The following is a 16467-nucleotide window of genomic DNA, read 5'->3' as shown; positions in this document are numbered from 1 at the left end:
TCCTAATGTCCTTAAACTTTGTTGGTAGTTCTTTCGCTTTTTGATTTCGTTATTAGTTATTTAGTGGAGCTGAGAGCCAATGTACTGGGGAGGCTAGTCATCCTGCGTGAGGTCGCTGCATAATTTGATGTGGTTTAAGGAAACGGGATGCATGATTAGTTTACCCGTTTGCTGTGAGCGGGATTATTTTGTGGTGGCAGCACTGGTGGTTAGTATATGGTATCACCCAGTCTGTTGCCCCTTTCACGGTGACTGACGGCTCCAGGACATTTAATGTTACACTTCCTAACTTTTGGGAATGAAGCCGCTTTAGCACGAGACTCAAAATCAATTCACCCAGCATCTGTGTCAATCACAGATGCTGTGTCAGACACAGATGCTAGTGCAATATTAGTCAGTGAGTCTGTGTTTGCTATGCAAGTACCCTTTTTGCTATTGATATCTGGGTAATCCAGTTTATTGCAATACCTAAAGGGGTCATAGGTGGTTGTATTCATTACAGCTATAGTCCTCCCAAATTGTCTCTGGTGTTTCTACATTCACATCTCACTGGTGTTGCATTTATTGTGTCCAACATCTCACAATAAGCTGCTGTCATAATTACCTGCCATAAACTCTGTTCCTTTTTTTAATTTACTGCTGCTCACCCTGATTCTTTTTTAACAGGCACCCGAAGGCAGCATAATGTTAATTTATTAGGTAAACTCTAGGCCCAACTCATCGACCAGTGTCACAAGCTGTCAATATAAGCGCAAATTAAAGTTTAAAAAGTAAATAAAGTAAAATAAGTACATTTAAAAAGTCAATAAAGCTGCTAATTCAAGTAGAATTAGCAGCTTTATTGATAAGAGATACAGTATATATTGAAAATTTTTCCTTTCATAATGTATACCCACCATCGCCCTGGGGACAACGAGCTAGCACTGAGTGTCTTGCAAAAGGACAGACCTGGTGCATGGGCTGACGTTAGATCCTGAAGACTTGTGCATCTCAGCCTGATGCTCTATCCATTGAGTCGCAGGCCGTGTACATTGTAGAATCATTTGGGTTTTGAACCCTATGTCTCCTGCATGAAAAACCTACAATCTACGCTAAAGCACCTGTAGCCATAGACATGACTCACAATAACAGATAACATTATTTTGATTTATGGGTGTGTAAAAAAGCAACTGCTAACAAGTTTGACTCATTAACTTAAAAGGTGAGTTTTTTTTTTCCCTCTGTTGCCCGGAAGCTGTTAAGTTTTCTCTCCTCTATAAACTATACGCTGTGAAACTGATATACTGATTGTTGTAAACCTTGATGTGCAATATGGCAGTCTGAGCAGAATAACAAAACCTCTGATCGTAGCCTCTAAAGGTTAAGGTTAACATTGCAGCATAAACAGAAAGTGCTAAAGTTAGACCTGGATCTCTTAGTTTCCTTTAGCACTTACATGCTCATTTTAAAATATTTGTATTTGCAGGTTTTTATCAACCCATAATAATTTGTGCATTCTCTCTAAAGCAATGCAGGGTCAAGACAACTTGGGGGACACGTCTGCTGCCTAAATTTTCTCAATTGAAGCTACCGTCAGTGGTTGCACAGAAAAACTGCGACAGATTGAGCAGATTTATTAGCAAGTTCTGTAGATATTAACTTCTAACACTACAAAAACAGTGAAGGCTTTTTTAGTCACTTAAGTAACCAGACAGATTCAACCTCTAACCACCCTTTGGTCTCTATTATTCCTGTTCAGTGGCGCAGTAACAGAAGTTTCATCTGGTACGCATCACTATGACAGCTGAGTGTTTTGAACAAGCACAGGGTCAATTCAACACTTCACATAAGTGTCACTGAGGGCCACATTAATAGACCACCACCCTTATTTCCTGAAACCCACTTTAGTACAGGTCATGAGCGATTCAGATCAACTTGCAACCGAAACCCAACACTTTTGTTATGGACTTGAAATGCAGCATCAAATGAGTAGATATGCAACTGCCTCTTCAGTGCAATGTGCCTGTGCAGTGTTTTTGCTGTATACGATTTCAGTTACTTGTGTATTGCCTCATTCATTGTAAGATCATTTTTTAATGAACAATGGAATAATGAAAAGGTAATAGGATGGTTAGAAAATTCTAGTTAACATATTGCCAGGAGAAACAGGATAAATGAAAAGGCAAGAATGAAATTCTTATTTTAGGGGTCTTTCTGTAACATAAACGTCTTATTTATTGTATATAGTTATTGTCTTTTACCTAAAAATCCTAACTGATTCCAAATTCTATTTTATATTTTCTCACATATATTACACAAATTCTTCCTTAATTCCTTAATTAATTTATGAAACTAGAGGGACAGAGGTGGTCATTTGGGCCCAAGGCAGTCCCAGCATAAAACCTGGTGGGAGGGGATAACATTTTTACAAATGGTTGCAGTGATAGAACAAACTGTCTGATCTGAGTATGTGACTGTGAGTTCCTACTGAGACACGGAAAAGGGAAGGAGAGGGAAAAATTAAAGATTCATAATCACAGATTTGTTTATAAGTGCATGCTGGAATGTGACATGAGGGAAAAGACTGATGCAAATGTATGTGTCTACTTTCCTCGGTGTTCCATTCATAAAATGGAAACAGAATATGTTAAGCGGGGTACAACTTGCTATTTCAATTTCTTGATGTGCATGCATTTGGTATGCAAATGTATGTTCTGTTTTTGATGTGAGGGAAAATTTCAGAGGAGCGAGAATATGGATTTGAGAGCGATTTAAACATCGACGATGTAAACATGGCTTGCTGTTAAAAGTCAGTGCTGGGCTGTTGGTTTTAATGTGAATATGTGAGAAAACGGAGAATGCCTCAGTGCTGAAATGCAGTTATTAATCACAGTGCGTACGTTGATTCATCTGTCGTGGAGGCAGTTTGGAAGATGGACTCTATTTACTGGTAAAGCCGTTTGAGGGGCTTTGGGAGGCAGCCATCAATCTCTTGGCTATCTTGAAAAGGAGGAGCCAATGCACAGACATCAGTTTCAATCACTTCCTAGAGACAGGTGGTACGGTAAGCTGCTGCACACCAATTTTTTTTCTTCCATTCTTCTTTACCTCAAGGTGAAGTTTTCCCACCCCGGGGAGTCGTGTTATTAATGTGTTTTATCATAATAATAATAACATTCTCTAAAAATACACACTGCACCCTGCCCTCTTGCTCCCTTGCTGTTTGGCACCCTGTGTTCCGAATTAGCATCTTCAATTAACCCATGTTAATTGTCAGACATGAAAAGGTGGGGGAACCTGGCAAGTTGGTGCCACAGGGAGCAGTTTTGTAAATGAGCAGTATTATAATGTAGGCAAGTAAGGAAGAGATTGTTGTCAAAAGCACCTTTACCCTCGACCTGCAAATATCACCTTTTTGCACATAATTTTAGCTTGTACTTATGAGACCCTGTTACAGGATAAACCTACCGCAAGTAGAGTAAAAGTTGAACAAATTGGTTCAGTATAGTTAAACAACAGTCACACTTGGGTTTAGAAATCCATCTTTCCCCCCCACCATCTTTTTTCATCTAAGTCAGTGGGGCCCATTACCTCAGCAGGAGTCTAATGGAAGCACTTTACCATTCATTGCTCCCTCTTGCTTAATACTGTCTTGTTTTATTTTTTGGTTGTTTTTTTTTTTGTCTTGCATTGCAGGGCTTATGTCAGAATTAGTCTGCACAATGTAGAACACTTAATGACTCTGTTTTGCTGCTTTGATCAACTTTGATTTTTGACTCACGCAAACTAAATGCACTCAGTGAGAGAGGATGGGCTACTCTATTAATTTTACCTGATGTAAATATATAATTTTTCTATATTAACTTTGAATTGTTGCTGCAAGCAGCAAAATATGAAAATATGAGATATGGCCTTGTTGGGGGGCTATATTCTCTGCCAAGTCTCTGTAGTCCAGTGCATTCTCACAGCAATACTGGCCTATTAATACAGTCAGCACTTTAGCGTAACACCACGGGAGTTCCCCAGCCCCCCAGATTGATCATAATCAATTGGAGTCGGAGGATGTTAGCAGTGCAGTGTGCAGCCGACCCAGTCTAGGTTTATGTTCTTGAGAAGTGGACGGCCAGCAAAGGTCAACATTAACAGATGATGTTACCAAATCTGCTTAGTTTTTCCTTTTCTCATAGAAATGTCTTCATAGTAACCTAACTTCTCATTACCATGCTATATCTTTCATGGCCCTTAATGGATTAGAAGCTGTCATCACCAAACACTGTATTTGTGTGTTTATTCTACTTGTATATTTGTGTTAATCAACCTAAAATAAAAATGTGTGCTTGTCTTAGCAATTTTATCAGACCTTCCTCACCAAAACAAATAAATTCATTTATAAAGAGACAAACATTCACTTCAGCCTCATTTATTCCACTGTTAGCTAGACATACTGCTAAAAACAATGTTGCTATGTGCTTTATCTGAACAATTTCTGAAAAGGAGTATGTGACAATATGAACAGTTCCACTGCACTGTTCTTTTTCTGGCTGCAACTCATGTTTAATCAAAAAGAAGATTTGCTAGTTATTTGGATTTTGATTGGTCTATGCCTCAGACCACAGTGGTGCGAACATACAATCAGCTAGACACTCTGAGAAGAGAACAAGTCTGATTATCCCTGATTAGAACAACTTTTCTCTCTGCTTATCATTGGCTATAAAGACACTAATCTTAATGCTGATTGGTAGAAAAAGATCTGAGAATAAGTCATTCTCTGGGCATGAAGGTCAAATGCGAAAACGGTGATTACAAAGTTCACCTTCTGAACTTTTTACTCAATTTTTGGGCGATTACTTGTACAGAGATGTAGATTTATGAATGATTGTTATTGTGTACGAAAACCTTTGCATTAATCAAATTATTATAATTTCCATCAATAGATTCAATTCAATTCAACTATTCAATAGATGATAACACATACAGTATGTGAATATATATCTATAAATATAGATATATAGAGAGAAATATAGAGATATATACAGGAACATGAGGTGAACATACAAATTTATTCTAACAAACTCGTAGAGGAAAGGAGTGGTTTTACTGAAATATTGGTGGGGTACTGTTTTCTTTTACCATTTAAGAGAAACCTGAAACTACTCAAGTGCTGTAAAAAAAATTGTGCTTACAGCACCCGTCTTATTACACATGTCAATGATTAACTTATAACTGAAAACAAAATGTAAAAGTAACACATAGTCTTCTACTTGATGCACAGAGAGACAGAGTTTTCATTTATTTCATCCTTACTCTGAGGAAGGTAAGGTCCCGATTGCGGTCGATGCTGGTGATCTCAAGGTTCCCCATTACAACTTCACAGTTCTCATAGTATTTCCTCAGGGTACGGTACTGCTGCTCCAAGTCCGACAGTGTACTCAGCTTGTTCTCTGTACCAGCACATACTAAAAAAAAGGAGACAGGGACATAGGGATAAGACAGTATTGAAATAGAAGCAATAGTATATAGTTTTAGAAAAGGTAGACCGCTTTGTAAATAGTTATACAATGAATTCTAAATAGTATGAAACCTATTTCTCAGTGTAAATAAGTAAAAAGACAACATTTAAAATGTTGAAATTTAGAAATGTAATTGTTTTTTTTTTGTAGGATATATGTTCATTAAAAATTTGGATTTTAAAACCTTATGATAGAAAATAGCAAAGAATTTCGTACATAATATTACTAAAAGTTTCACTGAAATCTAAAAGGTTTCTGTAGGCAAAATTGTGAATTAACTCATATTGCTGCATCCACGTATGCACGTTAGAATGCTACCGTGCAAAAAAAAACAAAAACAAAAATGCAACAACCACATATAAACAAGATCCCAAAATACCTGTCTGTGATGCTACAGCAAGCGTGTGTAAATGTGTGTGTGAAAGCACTGTTAATACTGAATACTGAACAACAATTTATACTGTTACCCAGATGTACTGCTCTGTTTTTCAGGGAATTCCCACTTATTTCAGCAAGACAATGCCAAATCACATGCTGCACGTCTTTTAACAAAAGAGTGCAAGTGCTAAAGTGGTCTGTCCCGAAACTGTTGAAATCATCTGAAATTCTTTGTTAAGCAACAATGGCAATGCTATCATTCACCTTACCCCGTTCAGAGAGTTTTTAAAGGCAGTGATACAACCCAGGGGTAAAACACACAGACAGTCAGCTGCAGCACCTGCTCCACTGCCCTGGTGATGTAAGACTGCAAACTCACTGGACCTTACTGTACCCCTAACCTTACATCACCCCTCGAGGCGCTCGGGACAGAGGAGAGCTCTTTAGTGGTCAGCTGAGCTGCTCATTTGATAAGTAATTAAACAGAATCATAAAGCTTGTCCTCCCACCCCATGAAGACATATGCCGTCTGCCCAATCAGCTGGAGTTTCCCAGTCTAGCATGAAGACACACATATGCATGGACAAGAACAGAGAAAGAAAGACACTGACACTCAGACAAAGCCTGTGTTAAATTAGACAGCTTCCATTGCAAGCCAGAGCAGCCCTTCAACTTGCTCAGTAAGATTTCATAGGAGCCTTCACTACGCTCGAGTGTACCCTAGTTGACTTAAACCATGGGGTACATTCACAACATCACCCACCTTCAGTGGTTTTTTCTATGCATGTTTTCTAAACCTGAATTGGACCCAATTTAAAAATGTAAGCACCAACACTTGTCCCTTCATTGTAATCTGCATTATGATCTAGTTTTGTCTCCATGGCCTTAACAGTGTGGTCTCTCCTTCCTGCATCCGCCTCTTCACGCTTGATGACAAAGGAGCCATCAGTGTGACAGAGGGGTGACGGGTCTATCCCTGAGTCTTGTCACACTGTCACCCATGAGCTATTACTTTTCTCGCTGTACACCTCCACCCTAAAAGAAGTTTACTGATGCTTTGCATTTTAATTCAAAGATACCTTACACAGCCCACTATACACTGCTTTGCTTTTCCTTATACACTATATATCCACCTCAGTTCAGGATGGGTGTTTGGGCTACAACCTCTTGGCTACAAATAAACTAGGCCAAACTCATTTGCCCTCCACACACCCAACACAGGCACTCTCTGGCAAAATCTTTCAATTCCATTTCCTATTTGCTTCCCATCATTACACGACAGATACATATGAGAAGAATATTCAGAATCAAGGCAACACAGGCTGCAAAGACAAATGGGATTGTGTTTAAGCACTTCCACATCTAAGCAGATATTTGATAAGTGGAGCTATTCCAATGTGACCTGGACAATAACAGTACGAGCGAGTGGTGATTAGCTGGGTTGCAGATAGCATAACGTGCTGCTCAGGAATGATATATGGCAGACCTTGGTGTTTTCAATAACAGTTAACGTGGGCTTAACTGTACTGGGGGTGGTGTTAAAAGGGTGTGTGTGTGTGTCTGTGGGGGTGTGTGGTGGTGTTGGTGTTGGTGGTGGGGGGGGGGGTCATAAAGTGAGGATAGGTGTAATAAACTGTTATTGCACCCTTGGGGCAGGGCTTCGAGATCAGAGGAAAGGGCCACTATGGCATGGGATGCCTAGTGAAATTTACTTTTTATACCTTCCTCAAGCATCCCTTTAGTAAAGCTGCTGACGTTTGAAGCCTGACTGGTGCTATTTGAAATCTATAGGGGGTTTTTTGTTGTTTTTTTGCAGGGATTCTAATGAAACACTAAGAAATCCTATAGCTCTGCATGAGCCTGTGATGGCACTGACTGCCAAGTGAACCACAACAAAACCATCTGTGCTCCGCGAAGTGTATATAGAGGAAGTGTGAACTGTTGCAGGTTTACTGCAAAGCTTGATGATCCTACTGGTGATATGTCCGCATGTGTGTGTATGAATGTGGGCACGCTCTAAATAATAGACCTCAGGATGTATTTTTCCCCTCTCACTGGGTGATCGAATCGATTTGTCTCCTTGCTCGATGTTACATCACAGTATATCATAGTAAGGGGTTGTATATAAAACAGTGTCTGCTCTTTACATTGGCTTGACCTGCCTACCCAGAAGGACACGCTCAACACACTGAGATGTTGTCTGTTTAACACAGTGTCTCTGATGCAGGAATAGACTGCAAAAAGAGATGAATGTTCATTTTGTTTAAATCTTAAGGCTATTTCATGAAAAAAAATCTGTCCCACTGTATCTGTTAGATAGAGGTTAGTCCCTGCCTAACCTCTCTCTCTCTCTCTCTCTCTCTCTCTCTCTCTCTCTATATATATATATATATATATATATATATATATAGTATATTTACCCATGTGAGTAAATTAATCTGCTAGCTGGGAATTTCATTTCAGTAGTGAAAGATTAAGGCAATGAATCATAATTATTTGGGATTTTCTAAAATATCTAATTAATGAGAAAATTATGAGCTGATGAGTGAAAATGCATATCTTGATGAATTTGTATGGTCTGGAGGAAGACTTTACATTTTGTTTCTGCAGTGCATTGGCATACTGTAGACAGCAAGCTGTGTGTAGGCCTGTACATCTTCACATTCAAAGATCAACGGCTTTCGGTTTGTCTCTTCAGGAACTTACAAATCCAGCTAAACATTATGGGGGATGGATAGGTTCAGTTCAGTGGTTTCAACATAGAAAAAGAAATCCATGTGTCCAAAGCAGACAAGCACCAAAGCCCAAAATGCAAACATCGCTGGATGACACAATGACCACAGTCAGCTATGGGGTCCTTTACATAAACTTAAACGAATAAATAATGTCTAAATGTTTGCAAAGAGACTGAAAGGCCCCCAAGCTCCATTTCCATTAAGTTTTATTTCACAAATATCCACAAAATAGGCACTGCACTAGCATAGTTTCTGCTCCTTGCCCAATTCATTTCATAGTTAGTGCACACAACAACTTCATCAATAGTGCCTTGTGATTATTGAATGCCTATAAAGCTGGTGAATCTCGGAGGTTTATAGGCTTCTGCCAAGGAAGCCAGCAAAAGGTCATCCCAATAGCCAGTAACTGACTGAATTAAATGAAGTTGCAAATGTCACTTCTATAAGTAAACACTGTCAATAACTGAGCTTGCCTAACGTGCCTAGAATAAACCTTGTATACTGAGACACTGCCTTGCACGGGGCAAAAATACTACCTTTTCTGACAGGTGCACGAAACAAAAAGTACACATCTGAGGTCATAGCTGTCCTTTGTCCCTTAATGTCCCCCAGATGAGCTTTAGTGGCTAAGTATGAGTTACAAGCCACTGCTTCTGATGGTAATCATGGCCCACATTATTGTCCATCTGCCGAGCAGCTTAATAAGCATCAGAAACAATAACTAGATGAGTGTTCATGATGACGGCACGGTCCAGTAACACTAACCTCCCCCTGCCCTCTGAGTTCTGGTCACCTACCAACAATGTTGTCACTGTCTCCATATGGTCAGTCATAAATTAGCATTCATGATTTTGCTGGAACACATAGCCCCAACACCTTCTGAGAGCTTTCAATGGAGAATAGCCTGCAGCTGTCAAAATGTGTTCGCAAAGATGATTGCATTACATGTGTCTGATATACCACTCACTAAATTTACATATAAGTGCTCCATGGGTATTATCAGTGTATTTACTGCATTGTTCAGCTTCAACGCTCTCATTAACCCACTTTTCTGAAGGAAACAACCATTCTCAGCAATCAGGGTGTGATAAAAGCACACTATCTGCACAGCACCAGTCAGCAGACGGGCAAGACAAAAAAGAGGGCAAAGAATGTCAAACGTTTAGAAAGTTAAGACTTATATACATTCCTTTTTCCTCATAAGCTGACAGATGCCAAAACAGAGCTAAAAGGAAAGTGAGAGTAAATATGCGTCCTGCACTTGTAAGATTGCTAGAAACACTGCTTCAAATGAATGCTAATGTTGCCTTATGCAAGCTGGATGTGTGAATAGTGGCTGCTTTTAACTTCTATACAAAAAATTTCTGAGCTGATAATATGGCAATATGCACCTTTCATGTCATTCTGGAGGTTTTCTGCTCCAAATGGAAATATATAAAAAAAAATTGAATAGTGTCAATTATCAACTACTGGTAAACCATTTCCTATTCAGGTTTGCAATGGAGTTAATCCTGTGACAAGCTGTGAATCCTTCCCTCATTAGCAGGTGCTCAGAACTGTGAAAAAGAAGTAGATAGACAAGAATATCACAATTCTCCAAGACAAATGTGAGAGATTATTCTAACCTCTGTAAACTATATGCATAAACACCCAGGGAAAGTACATAACATTGTATAAACAGTGTGCGTGAAATGTCATTGCTATTTGCACTCTCATTCACTTTCAGTACTTATCTCTGACTAATATGTTTGGGGTGACACCGTGTTTAGTAATACTGTAGCTGTAAATGAGAAAGCAAAAGGAGGGAGTGGAAGTTTTGAGTGCCACTGAAATTACACTACTGTCAGTTACAGTGTCTGTGTGTGTTACTCACTACTGTATTTTTTGTTTTTTATTTTTTTATTTGTCCTTTCGGTTTATCCCGTGAGTTTAGGGTCGCCACAGCGGATAATTGTCCACGTGTTGATTTGGCACAGTTTTTACGCCGGATGCACTTCCTGATGCAACCCTCCCGATTTCTACCGGGCTTGGACCGGCACTGCATAGCTGGGGAGGGAAAGGGCTGTTGGGGGTTCAGTGTCTTGCCCAGAGACACTTGGACATGTAGCTGGGACCACGAACCACTGACCCTGTGGTCCGTGGACGACTGCCTTACTAACAAAGCTATAGCCGCCTGTGTTACTCACTATTGTACTTATTATTAAACATTTTATTTTTTATTTCAGTAGCCCAGCTGGTCACAGAGGCCATGAATGCAGGCCCACCTAGGCACTGGTCAGTGCAAAGTCTAAAAGTATGAAGGCTGCATTACATTATATCTTTTTTGCAACCTCTGTAACTCTGTAGAATATAAACTTGTTTCTAGACAGGAAAAATCCATCCAAGTCACAGGGGAGTGATGGGCTGACCATACCTCATTACCCAAAATCCTCAGGCAGCTTCTACTTGACTACTGACAGTAGATCTATAGTGAAGCCTTTTAGACACACATTTCTGCTGGTTAGACTTAGCATGTGTTTATGGAATGGTATGACCCTCAGTTTTGGTATCGCTTGTAAAAAAACGCATGATTTTAAATTAATGTGCGGACAGATCATAAACATACTAATAATAATTGAGGGGACCGTGGAGTGCATTTAATTTGTGATCATTATCTACAAAATTTCTAATAATCAACAGTTTTTAATATTCACCTTTAGGAATTATTTATGATTGCAACCAATTGTAACCAGGCACCATTACAGTAAATATGGTTTTGCAATGGCAGGAATTGTTTTCCAAGCATTCATTTTGTGTAATTTATTCATGGAGGATTACAAGGAACTGAGAAGTATTCAATGAGCATGTTTAGAAAAGCAAGCCATGACTTTGAAACCTGTAGTTATGATGTAACATGTTAAAACTTAATGTTTGGATGTTTAATTCAGAGGAGACAAACGCAAGGCAATTGCTCATATCATTAAAAATAAACACAGTCATTCTTTCTGCCAGCTTATCAAGCAAAGTAGGTCGATTACGATTACTCGTGGTGACTGTGGCCCAATATAAACATACCAAACATATGACACAAAAAGGAGAAAACCAAAAGTATTTTCAAGTATATGTGGCATATGCTTTGTTTATAATGCTAGAAAAGGGTCCAATGCATAGTTGATAGAAATCTGCATTTGCTGCAACAAATTGGTTATAATGCATATGTTAGCATTTTCCATAATTCAATCAGTAATTTAACTTAATAATGACTTTACGTCAGCCACTCGGAAGCAAAATGAACCAGGTGCAGTCACATGCAGACATAACATATATGATATGGCTTCTGGTGCATATCAAACCAAAACACTAAAAGGCCTAAAAGCTCTTTCATCATTGTCTGCAGAGCTTTCAATAACAAGGAAGTAGTTGAATATTGTGTTTAGTGGATGGATCAGCTGCTGCTCTTGCAAAGACTGACGCAGGCAATGAAGGACCCATTGGAGCTGCTTTGAAGAGTGCAGAAGGGTTCACACACAATGGTTATGTTCTTTCAGAGTTTGGTTTAAGTATAAGTGAGGTGGATGATGATGGAGTCTGATAGACTCCTCTACAATGAGCCAGATCAGGCATCTGAAAAGCAGGTGCAAGTTCAGCTTGTTGAGCCAAGAGGAATGACCCTCTTGACAAGCACCTGTACTCTCTCCTCTTTAACTGTACTGCAACCGTATTTTTGATAAAATGTTATGCTGTGAAGCCGCAGATTAAGTTAGAGATGCCAGCTTGTTGTAATGGTGGAAGCTGAAGTTTGACATCTCTTTCAGCTTGGATAGATACAGACATAGATATCTGGAAGGTCCATCGACTGGTGATCGAAGTCCAACCAAAAAAAAAAAAAAGTTGAAGTCTTGTAGGAGAGTGGCACAGAAAAACAAGTTCATGTTAAATTAAATCTTAGTAGTTTTGGCCAGGATTGTGATTCCACTGATTATTCTGGTGGGTTACTTTAAAGGGGGACAATCTTTCAATCAGTTATTTAATGTTTTATATTTTTAATTAAGTTTTAATTTAGTTTGACATTAAAGAGTCTTTTTTTTTTGGTTATTTATTTTAAAATAAACCAAAATTAACCAAGGTTGTATTAAAATTTCTACTTTTTATATTCACTGTAGCTAGATAAGTGGTAGAATAAAGTTACCACTGGCAATGGACTTTCTCTAAGTCAATTTCTTCTATCATGTAAAGTACTTAATTTTAGATTTAAAACTTTAATTTAACACACTCGGTTTTTTGCTTCAGACCTGTATAAGTCAACGTAGTATTAAACGTGTTCTAAATACAGTCAGCATTTCAGGGCCTTATTGTTTGTATTATTTGTATCTGCTTGTGTCAAGGTATTCTCAAAAGAGAGGATTTACAGTTGTGGTTGTTTGTGCAGAAACAGTATACACAGTAAATGTGTCCAAACATTCATCTGTGCAAACATCCACACGTGGATTAAAGGCATTCAAAGTGATAGCTACGTCTAAGCAAAAATGCCTGAATATCTAGGGGCTTCAGGCAGAAGTTTTCCAATCATGGAGTTTTAAAATTTTCCCAAAAGGCTTTGCCTTTGCTCTGAAACTTCCTGCTAATGCAAGGTGGAGTGGAATTTATGCTCTTTATATGCTAATAGTAGAAACAGAAAACCCCTGAGGTGGCTCACATCCCAATAGTCCAATAAAGAGAGATGGCAGATAGGCAGAGCAATGGGGTCAAATGAACAGCTCACTTCCTAAATTGGTGCATATATGTGTGACAGTGTTAGCGTTGTGTGAAAGGCACGGGGACTTTGCACATGTGCATCTTTGGGGTAGCCTTAAGCCATTCTGTTTATCACAACGTGCTGATGAACTCGACTAAAACCTCAGGTCCATCGGTAAATTACACATTGGTTTTTTTATGGTTTAGATTCACACAGACACCCACATAAATCATGGGGTGGCAGAACAAAACAATACCTCTGTGTGTCTTACATCTACAAAAGGCCAATGTTGAAGAAACGATAAACAATGATAAAGGAAAAAAATATCTCAACCAACAACACAAGCACACAAAATTTTGTGCTAACCACAAAAAAAAAAAAAGATCCACTATTTGAATGGTCAAAGCCTCCATCCATTATCTGCTTTCCTGTATAGAGCATAGGGGGCCCAGAGGCAGGGCACACCCTGAAAAGGTCACACCTGCGGGCAAATGTAGAATTACCAGTCAACCTAATCGGCATGTTTTAGGACTGTGGGAGGAAGCACTCATAATCTCCTTTTGATATTAAATCTCAGACTAACAAGTTTTCGTAGATGCCCTCACATCGTGACCTCTGCCTCTACTTGAGGGGATGATTATCCTAAATTTTAAGACGAGCACTGTATTCCGATTTCTATTGCTGTATTTAATAAAGCAATATTCATTTGTGCAGAATAAAACAATCCAATACGTGACTACGGCCGATGTGGGGTAAACATTGTAAAACGCTATCTTCAGCCCAAAGGCCAGTGCTCTTACAAAGGTTTAATTTCTTTACAAAAATGTTACAGAAAAAGAAGCAATATTGACTCATTGATGCTAAAACATTACAAGTACAACCTTTAACATCTGCCTTTACCTTGTCTCCTCTCGTCTGCTGCAATTTCCGACCCCAATCTACCCTCAATATGAAATCGTTTCATTTAACATTTTTTGCATGACTTCTTTTTTTTGCATAACTATTCCCACTACAGTATAAATCACAATCAGTTCAGTGGGTCAGATATTTACCAAGGGTGAACCTGCAAATTGCTTCTAGAAATAAACTCACAATGTAAAGTATTAGTTATTTTATAGTTGTTGCTTTGGGGAGCTATCAGTTTTTATAGAGCTAAAGCAATTGAATCAAGTAGGGGCTGATACTGTAGGTATTCTTTCAAAGGTGTTGATTAAGACTGTAATATATCTTCAAATATGAGTTACTGTATCCAGGAAAAGAAAACACCAGCTCCATGCACTTTACTCACATCACCTCACTTCCCCTTCATGCAGAGTCACATTCATAGCAGGAGCTGTACATTCTACAGCCAGCCACTGAACAGTTCCACTGGGGCAGCTGTGTGTTAAGCACATTGCTGAAAGGCTCCTCAAGGGTAGTTATTGAAAATCGGGAGAGTGTACTGTAACTCACACACTTTCACCACAAGCCTTTTTCAGCCATTCTGTGGACAGGACCCTCTGACCTTCCAGGTGAAATCCTGCCTCTCTTGCCTCTGGGTAACCACCACTTTCCTTTTCCCCTTTCCATCTCTCTCTCACTGTGTCTGTCTTTCCTAATTCAGGTCTGGGTGTTGTATTCAGCCTCCCTTATTGGTGTGACAAAGTTGCTTTTTGAGATGTTTTCTCTTTCTTTGCATATGGAAAGCCAGTGGGTTAGTCAAAGAGTTGCCTCATATTCTTAATTTCTCCAGTGCATACTGGTTTCCAGCCCTCTTGTGTGGTTCTACCCATGGATCTTAATCTTGAACCCAAACAGTTGCCATCAATTATCCTGGCTGCTACTGCTAACTCTTCCCCTGCCTCCCATTTTTCCACATTAAAAAAACCTCTCTTTTCTCTTTGCTGCAATGGAATTGCCTCGCTCGCTTGACTAGGAAATGATTTCTCAGCAGGCTTGTGGGCCTGGTGCTTTCTACAGGTGAAGAGTGGATGTAATTGTGTATTTCTATGTTAACTCTATATGTGCCGGGAAGCATATACTGTACATTTCTGTGTGTGCACTGACTGAACAATTATTGCTATAAATTATTTATCCCAGTCAATTTCCTTGAAAGAAAATGTTTGGAAGCTAATCAGGCAGATAATAGGTCATTATAAAAAAACAAAGTGACATTTAAACAGTTTGTTTAAAGGCTATAGCTGAAATATAACATTAACATACCACTTTGACAGCATTCAACCAGAACAAGGGTTTTGTTTAAAATCAAATCCTTTGTCCAAAGGTAAGTTTAATACAGGTACAGTGAAGAACTAGGTGGAAACATTTAATATCCATTAAAGCCCCAATATGTAATACTTTATTACATACAGTGTAATAATGTAAACTGCAGTAAAATAATTGTTTAAAAAATACTTTTTACACACCTGTAAAAATGTGTAATAAGGCAAATGGCATCTTTGCCTTTGCCACAGTGTGCCTGGATCCCTGAGTACTGGAATATTAACGTGAGACAAAGAAACTAAGAGAGTGACGGAGCAAGCTGTAGTGATGATAGGACTGAAACTATAAGTTAGGTAACATAAATATGGTTGAGCTCTTCCAATTTCCAACTGACAGTCAGTGTTATTTCTTATATCCATGAACCTTCCATCCAACTATCCATGTAATTTTTAAAAATAACCCATATTTCCACAATCACTATAAATACAGTATGCTAAAACCAGCAATCGTCCCAAAGCTAATGGAAAAATGGAACATTTATTGGCTTTTTGTTGAGGGAGCCAGAGAGACGGAACTGTAACTTCTGAGTTGGCTTACAAATTGATCTTGTGACTAAACCTAAACCAAACTGTGACCATCCCACCACCCTAATATTGTCACAATGACGAAAATAAGTGTACACTCCAGTGTATTCATGGTAGTTGGAGGACTTGTTGCTTTCTTCTATTCAATGCTTAATTTGATGGACTTGGCAACAGAAAAACATAAAAGTAAAGTTTTGCAAACATATTTTCCAAACAGGTATAATCATTTTGCATTCAGATTTAATGTCTTAGAGTATTCCAAATTAGTTCTGGTATGCATCTCTTCTCAGCCTGTCCAGCTGTGATATCAGATGTCATTTATGTTATACACAACACCGACATGCAGACAGGCTGATTGTTTATTT

General features: G+C 38.8%; 1 protein-coding gene across 3 annotated transcripts in view; it reads right to left on the bottom strand.

The window, feature by feature from the left end:
- Nucleotides 1-16467, bottom strand: part of LOC137133164 (receptor tyrosine-protein kinase erbB-4-like) — a 280055-nt gene that overhangs the window by 149196 nt on the left and 114392 nt on the right. For all 3 annotated transcript variants that reach the window (XM_067516449.1, XM_067516450.1, XM_067516451.1), the window contains exon 2: nucleotides 5284-5435. In XM_067516449.1, coding sequence (XP_067372550.1) covers nucleotides 5284-5435 — 152 coding nt within the window. The remainder of the gene's footprint in view (nucleotides 1-5283; nucleotides 5436-16467) is intronic.

Source organism: Channa argus, chromosome 9, assembly GCF_033026475.1.
Source record: "Channa argus isolate prfri chromosome 9, Channa argus male v1.0, whole genome shotgun sequence".
Taxonomy (NCBI): Eukaryota; Metazoa; Chordata; class Actinopteri; order Anabantiformes; family Channidae; genus Channa; species Channa argus.
The sequence above is the reverse complement of the archived record's forward strand: the minus strand, read 5'-3'. Positions and strand labels throughout refer to the sequence as shown.